Raw genomic sequence first — 8,037 nt, forward strand, 5'->3', positions numbered from 1 at the left:
TGTTCCAAATTAATAGCTAATGGAAAACCCTAATGAAATGGTGAGAGCTGCTCTGCATTTTTGCAGATAAGATCTTGTGGTAATTGTGTTGGAACTGAGCAGAGGTAAACTGAAAATTCCTTTGAGATATTTATGGCAAAAAAAAAATAAAAATTAAGCCAGTGCTTTCAATCATAATCACACATGGCTCAAGGTAGGAAGCAGCTCAATAATTTCATTGTGTAGCTGAGTGGCTTTTAATGTAAAAATATTTTGTTTACAGTTTAACATCCCAATGTCCATGAAGACTATACGTAAATCAGCATCAAATGAGCTCACTTCCTTAGGGAATCTTCCACAAGATGCAGAGTGAGAGATCTCAGAGATCCTGGCCTGAGTTCACACCCCTTTTTCACTCTTCTGGATAGAGCCAGCAGTTCCTTTGGCATTGCCCAAAGAGTTCATAAAGTTATTGGTACACCTGGTTCCTGCTGTTCCTTATCCTGCTCTGCCTTTACAACTGATGGGAATCAGAATCTTTCTGTGTAGATCCGAAGTTTCTAACAGAGGAAAATATTCCTGTGGTAGCCAGCTTTCTTTCCTTCTCTCTCTATTCTTCATTAAGACACAAGTCCCTGAGAGGTTCTCCAGACTGAAAATTCTTCAGCCTGTTCTGTTATAAATTTTAATATAAATAAAAGGCACATGAAGAAACCTGCCATGACTCATTTCATTCTACCCAGATCTTTCAAGAGAATTTTTTCTGGACCTGAAAGTGAAATTAAGTAATCTGTTGCTTGCTTTTTAAGGGTTACTCAACTTCCAAGTTAATTCATACACTGCCAGGTTTTGGGAAAAAAAAAAAAAAATCTGTGGTGATTTTTAAAAGGTAAGGAGGCTAAGGAGAGTGTCACAGTGGGACTGTATTTAGGCTCAGTCCCTGGATTGCATGTCCCCACAAAGAAAGATAATTGTAAATTCCTTTCAGTTTTCCATAGATGATGAAGAAATCATCTGCATTGGAGATAACTTTTCAGAAATCATATTTTTCCAGTTTAAGATACCTCATTGTAAAGGGGTGTCCTCTGTTGTCTTAAATTGCATGAGTTTGTGAAAAATGCTGTTAAAATCAAAGGTACAGATTTATCACTGATTACCCTGCATACAGAACATTTCTCTAGTAGTTCATGTAAAAACCAGCATGCTTGCCATGACATGCTGCCCAGCACTGCAGAGGTAGGCAGAGGGTTTTTGAAGTTACCTCTAACCTCTACCATAACATGTTATCAAACACATTCTGCTCTACATGACCTGAAGAGTCTTTCCTTTGATTTTTATTTCACTTTTTAATTTTTTTTCTGAAGTCTGCAGGGTGAAATCCAGAAAACATGGCCATCCCCATATGATTTACATAATTTAGTTGTAAAGCTCAGCAGTCTCTCGCTGAGAAGAATGGCATTAGGCAAATGAGGATTGCTTTTTACCTGCATAGAGCACAAGAGCAATATCAGAATTTTCTTCTGAGAATACAATTCAGATAAACAACAGGAGAGCATTTTTGGAGTTGGTCAGGCTGGCTCCACCCACTTGAGTTTGCCCAGTTTTATTGAAGATCAGTTCTGCAAGCAAACATCCACTGTGCCTAATCTGGGACAGAAAGTTAGAAAGGTTATGTCCCCCCAGTTAATGTCTGCTCTTGGCTTTAATGTCTGAGCAGACAGAGGCAGACTAATCAGTAGCCTCTCTTTTTCAGCTGATGTTCACCTCTGTAGAATTTTGTCTGCTATCTTTTCCTTCTGTAGACAGATTTCTTTCACGGTAAGCTAGCATTGGTTCTGCTTGACTGATGTTTCCTTTTAGTGTGCGAAATCTACCAGATATAAGTGCAACTCAAGCCGCTACAGTCAGAACCTAGACTTTGCAAACAGTGTTTGAGGCATAGAGATATATGTAGTATATGTAAGATATAGACTTTATGTTGTCTTTTTATTTCTACCTACATTGAGCCTAGAAAACACAGCTGAATTTCTGAGATAAAAAGAATATTTGTCTAAAACTTGAACTAATTTAACAAGAAAATCTGAGAGTTGAAAATGAATCTCTAGTTCATTATAAGAGCACTCCTTTCTAAACCAAATTATTTCCTTGAAGGCTGTTTTATAATGTACTAAACACATATTGTTTGACCCAGTACATCATCCTGTATGTGCTTAGACATTTACTGTTTGCATGAGTCACACAAATTTTGAGTGCTGTCAGTTCATTTTCATTTCTGTGTATCCAATCACATACACTTTTCCAGTGGTTACAGTTTGGTTCTTTTCCTGTAATCTGTCAATACACCCACCATTGGAGCTGCAGACACCCAATTTGAAATGAATCAAAACTGGATGGACAATGTCTAAAATACCAGTCTCCTGAGGTTCACTTTGCATTTCAGAAGGAGGGTCCCCAGGTGACTCTGTAGGACTTTCCACATCCTGCTCTTGATGAAATAGCTGAAGGGACAGATTTTAGTTTCAGCATGCTTGCAGGTCCCAGTGAGGGGAATGGAATTGTTCATGTACATAAAAGAACAGGATTGGTGCTCTTCTGTACAAAACGTTAAAAGCTATCAAGAAATACTTATAAACAAATAACACACAGTTAAATCTCAAGGTACAAGGGTTTGATCTTGCTGAAGTCAGCAGTAACTTTCCAGGAAGCTTTAGAAGTGATCGGGCTTATTCTGTTAAATTAACTTCTCTTGAGAGCTCTCATGTTAGTCATTGATTAGTGGCAAGTCAAAGTGCCTGCAGTCAGTGGGAGATCTCTGATGGAACTAATGCAAATTCAGGAATTAACATATTTTCTTTTCCAAATAGTTTCTTTGTGTTTCAAAGACTTTCAAAAATTAAGAAATACAAAACTTTGAAGTGTGGGAAAGAGATAATTCTCTACAAATGGTAAAAAGAGAATTGGTGTTGGTACTTTTCATCACTGTTGTTTCAGAAGTAGGTGGAGCATCCTTGTGGTCAAAAATTTCCTGTAAGATTTTGTATGAAGCGCATCTCATGCACATTGCACTTTGAAGTGTCTGTTCTGCTATTTAAGATGCTGTTATGTAGGTGGTGCATGAAAGTGCTCTTGCTAATAGTGTTGCCCTGAAGACAGTTTTCTGCTATAAATCTGTCTTCACTAATGAGAGTATCTTTAATTACAGAAGAAGCACTTGGCTTCATTAGCAGCTCCAGCCTGCAAGGGATCAGCATAGCTCTGACATCATTGCTGTCTCTCCTTATTGGCTTTATTTTGGGAGCAATATACTGGAAGGTAAGAGATACTACATATAATTGTTTACATAGTGATGCTACATTTCTTAGCTGTGGGGAGGTGGGAACAAGAGAACCATTCTGTATTTGAAAGCAAGAGATCCCTTTTGATCTTCACTTAACTGTGAATTGCAGATGTAAATCTGTGTGTCAAATTCTTGAATTCCACCATCAAAGAGCAAATACTTCCTTATCAGCATGATCGCTCTGTAATTGGAAACAAAAATCGTGAGATTCACCCAATTTTCCATTTCTCCTATTGTATATTGAGAAAGGAATTTTTTTGCTTTTGGCCACTATGCCCCTGCCTACAATACAAAAACTTCAATAGCAAAATTTATATCAGTAGTAGATGTATGTTAGAGGACAAGATTTGGCCTACATTTGGAAGATGACTTTGATATTGAAAACTGAAGTAAATGAAAACATATAACTGTTTAGTTACTAAAGAAAGCTTTAGAATATTTATAGCTTTAGAATATTTATATTTAGTGCATTTTCTTCCTAGAAAATACATCCCAAATCCAGACCAGAAAGTGATGAAACTACACAGTGTCATGACTATCAAGAGGAAAATGAGATAAGGTATATTGTTTCACTTAAAATTTGTATTTACAGATGTAATTTTATCTCTGAGAACTACATCCTGTTTAGCTCTGTGGCAAACACAAAAAAAGCCCCAAACGTTATTGGGGCAGCCCAAACAAGCTCTTGCTGCAGAGATAAAATATGTGCTTAGAGTGTTCCCTTTAAAGGGCTTTCTGGTTTAAACATAGAAATTGATATGGAGGATAGTTCTGCATACAGCATTTTATTATGGGGACATTATTTTGTCTGTCTGTATTTCCACTGTGAGAAAGTATTGCTGAGACCTATAGGGAAAGGAGCAAAATAAGGTAAATGCTGTTATTTGCTCTGTAGTGCAAAGCTAGGTCAAAATTATGGAAATAAATAGAAAGCAATGTCTTTCTGGTTGTACTCCTAAATACTTTTAAATACCTCTTACAATAACATTTTTAAAGTTAACTTTTTTTACATTCCCCAGGGTACTATGTTCCAATGCTAATTCAATTCGTTCAAATGCTAATAACTTCTTAAGGTCACCCTGAAATGACTCACAGCTCTCTTCCTACTTATACATTCATTTATCCGATTTTTAAAGAGAAAAAGTTCTCAGCCAATTAAATACACCTCAGAAATAACAGTTCAAGGCTTTGAAGTTCCTTGGACATGACTTGGGCAAGGAATTCTGTGAAATCCAGCAAAGGACTTAGGGAAATTTTAAGTAAAAGTAGTCTATGCTAAAGCATTTTGAGAGTATTGTTTAACTTCGTATTTCATGCTGTTTGGTCAGATTTTAACTATTTTAGAGTTAGGGAAAGATCTGATGCAGCTGGCAGAAGGACATGTCCTGTAGTGTTCTCACACTGAGTGAAATGCCTGGGGCTGCCCACTGGTGAAGGGGCAAATAGGCAAGGTTTTGATCTAGCAGTTTTGTCACAGGAGCTGAAATTTTCAGTGTTTAAACTTGCTAAAATAATCAATTCTTTAAACAAATTTACTTCATATATAGTATATGGAATAGATGACTGTGTATTCCTTTCACCAAGCATATTAGTAGCTACAAATAGCTCATTCTGGCTGTCATCCTTATACGTGTTAAATGGTGTGAAATGGAACATACATCTTCCTTTTAACTTCACAGAAAATGCAAAAGTTTTTTTTCTATATGAGGAAGAGATGAAACAGCTAAATGCAGGAGATGGCCTTTGTGGAACTTGAAACAGATTGCATTCTCTATCCTCTTAAATGTATGGCATGTGTTTTGATGAATATTACAACTTTCCCCTCCCTGAGAAATGTTCATCTATAAGTAGGAAGAACTAATATCAAATATAAATTATAATTCCTTGGGTTCCCTTTTTATTTTAACTAATTTACAAACCCTTCTATTCTATTTCCCTGAAAGACTAAAACTGTAGTAATAAAGTACCTTTTTGTTTCCAGTGTGTTGCAGCAAAAAGAAAAGGAACATCTACAAGTGTAGCTGTTGCTTTTTCTCCCTCAACACTGTTACTGTTTCGTGTACTGGTAAGTTGGTGATGGTGAAAGTTTTACCATAGACGTAACTACTTCCAGCTGCTGCAATATAAAGTGATTCAGAGTCTGTTTTCAGGAAAAAAAGAAATCTTGCTATCAGTAGGTGTCATTTGTGTATAATATCTTTAGCAGCTAATTTAATTAATTATGTATCATTAATTTAGACCTCTGATTTTTAAGTTGAATTCTTCAAAATTAAATTACAAGGATTTCAGAATAAAGAACAGCTACTGCTTCTCCCTTTTGGTGTTAGAGCTGATACAGAGAAACCTTCAGCTATTACACTTCAGCTGTTGCAAAGCAATGTAAACTAAAAAACACAATCTGCTAAAATTAGCAGGTGAGTGTAGGAGAGTATGCCAAGTAGAGCTGAGCTTTTATTAATTGCAGCTTAGTCAGCACATTTCTGTAGTCTCTGTAGCCTTTTCAGATACATCAGTCTTGCTTTAGTACGGAAGAGGGAACAGCAAAGGTGAGTGAGGTTTCTCAGTCCCAGCTGTCCTCTACAGAGCAGCAGTTCTCTGGCAAGATGCTTCTTGTTACAGAAACTGTGCTGTATTTTAGCCCATGGCATCTATGTAAGAGTCTGGAAAATTCAGACAGCACTGAACTCTTTGTTTTTTTATCATAAGTGGAAAGAGCAGCACAAGAGCATAACAGACAATCTCAGTTTTGCAGTACATCCTGTAGCAGTTTCTCTCAGGTATTCAATATGATTGACTTAGCTACAACTTGAGAGGTTTTTCAGTGTCCTTAAATTCTTTGTTCTACCATATGCTCATTGAAAAGGAAAGTTGTCACTGCATGGGACACGTTGTTCCATTTTTCCAAAGATTCTCAGTTTGGTTTGTCCAGATGACTTCAAAGGGAAGTTTGCTGCCAGAGATTGCCGATACCAAAATGCCCAAACATAGCAGTTCTGTAAAACCATGAGGGTTGTTCCATTACCTTAGATGACATCAATCAGCTTTTGCAGGCAAGTGTGTTCTTGGATCAGAAAAATACACCTTATAGCATTTTTCTTTCTGAGTAAAGAAATCTCTATGCAGGTGTCATTAAATTTATTTCCAAAACTGTAAGGAAAAAATATCTATGTTTTATCTCTGTGAAAAGCTCTACTGCTTAGTAATACAGAAAGGGAAGATAACAAAATCAGAATTTCTTTTTTTCTCTTCAGGCAGGTAACAGTTCCATGTTCGCTTCATAAATGAAGCAGCTTTAAGCACATTCGTATTCCTTCTGGAGTGACAGACTGAGTCTGCATCTGTTGTTGCTGCCCATGACTCCATAGACATGATACAGAAATGAGGACAATTTGTGTTTGTTACTGTGAAACCAACACTGAATTGAACGATGACAAGAAGAGTGTGCACTTAGCAGGACTGTATCTTATGTGAATATCTACCTTGTGTGACATTTGAGGTTTTAAAATTGCATTAATACTTTCAGCTGACTCTGGCAAACAAACTATGTCCTGAACAAAAAACGCATCTTTCAAATGCCTCCAACTGTGTGTAATCATTGCAAATCATAAATACCTTTGCATCCTTAATTTAAACTCTGTGTCCTTTACCTTAAATTGATGTCTTCAGATGAAGGTCTCTGAACTGACAGAAAATGCAGAAATGGATACAGATAACATACTCTTCAATATTGTATATAAAACTTGAAAGCAAAGTCATGCCATGAGCTCTTGTTCTAGACTTAGACTTATAAGGAGCTGTGTTCATGCCTGTCAAAGGCTGTGTGTACAGCGACACGTGGTCTCTACCGGGTGCCAGGTGGCCGGTTGCCCACCCCAGAAAGCCTCAAGAAATCTTCAGCGTTGGTGGTCTCTGTTCAGGAGAAGCAAATACTGGATGAAGACAAAGTAAAAAGGAGGTGAATGTACTTCATGGAGCTTCGAAGAATTAAGAGTAACTGCTGGGTATGTGAACACTGGTGAAATTTCCAGTCATGATAAGGCAAAGAGTCTGAATTGCGTTCAAATGTCACAATAAAGACAAACCTGTAAAATGCATTTTAAATTCTGAAGATGCATGCCATTGATACCTTGTCTTTAAATGTATAGCATAGAAAATCTGAAAGATCCTGAGAGTGTATTTAGCTTTTACTTACATCAGCTGTAATTAATGCTTGCATTGTGTTTTAAGTGATTAGTAAGCTTTAATATCCTGGCATTCTCCACTCTTGAAAGTTAATTCTTTTGAAACAAAAGAGAAAGGCTTTGTTTCCCACCTGTCTTCTGCATCTATTACTGTTACAGTATCCATGGAATATGAACAGGACTGATGTACAGATGTGCATTTTCAAGTAAATCCTAAAAATACCGTGGTAAAAGCTATAAGTGTAGTTGTGCATCTTTTCGTATTCTCTCTTCCCAGATAATGAATATGAATTATTTACCTGTATTAGGGGTGGTAATTCAGAAGGGTAAAGGGTAGAGGCTTACATGAAGTGACAAACTGTCATCTGTTGTGATACTGACCAGGTCAGCAAGAGTTTTAGGTTAAATAACTTGAAAACTTAAAAAAAAAAAAAACCCAAAACCAAAAACAACCCTTTTACAGTTTTGCATAAAGTTGGAGTTCTCCTTAAAATGTATAGTTACTAAATTTTTTAAGAGTTCTTGTGAAAGTTTTAATCT

The 8,037-nt window shown here is 36.7% G+C and overlaps 1 protein-coding gene across 2 annotated transcripts in view; it reads left to right on the forward strand.

The window, feature by feature from the left end:
* KITLG (KIT ligand) overlaps positions 1–7,734 on the forward strand; it is a 53,204-nt gene extending 45,470 nt beyond the window's left edge. For both annotated transcript variants that reach the window (XM_086887788.1, XM_086887789.1), the window contains 4 exons: positions 3,182–3,291; positions 3,799–3,875; positions 5,298–5,381; positions 6,568–7,734. In XM_086887788.1, the coding sequence (XP_086743914.1) occupies positions 3,182–3,291; positions 3,799–3,875; positions 5,298–5,337 (227 nt within the window). In that variant the 3' untranslated portion in view covers positions 5,338–5,381; positions 6,568–7,734. The remainder of the gene's footprint in view (positions 1–3,181; positions 3,292–3,798; positions 3,876–5,297; positions 5,382–6,567) is intronic.
* Positions 7,735–8,037: the final 303 nt, after the last annotated feature.

The sequence above is a fragment of the Cyanistes caeruleus genome, chromosome 4, assembly GCF_971803275.1.
Source record: "Cyanistes caeruleus chromosome 4, bCyaCae1.hap1.1, whole genome shotgun sequence".
Taxonomy (NCBI): domain Eukaryota; kingdom Metazoa; phylum Chordata; class Aves; order Passeriformes; family Paridae; genus Cyanistes; species Cyanistes caeruleus.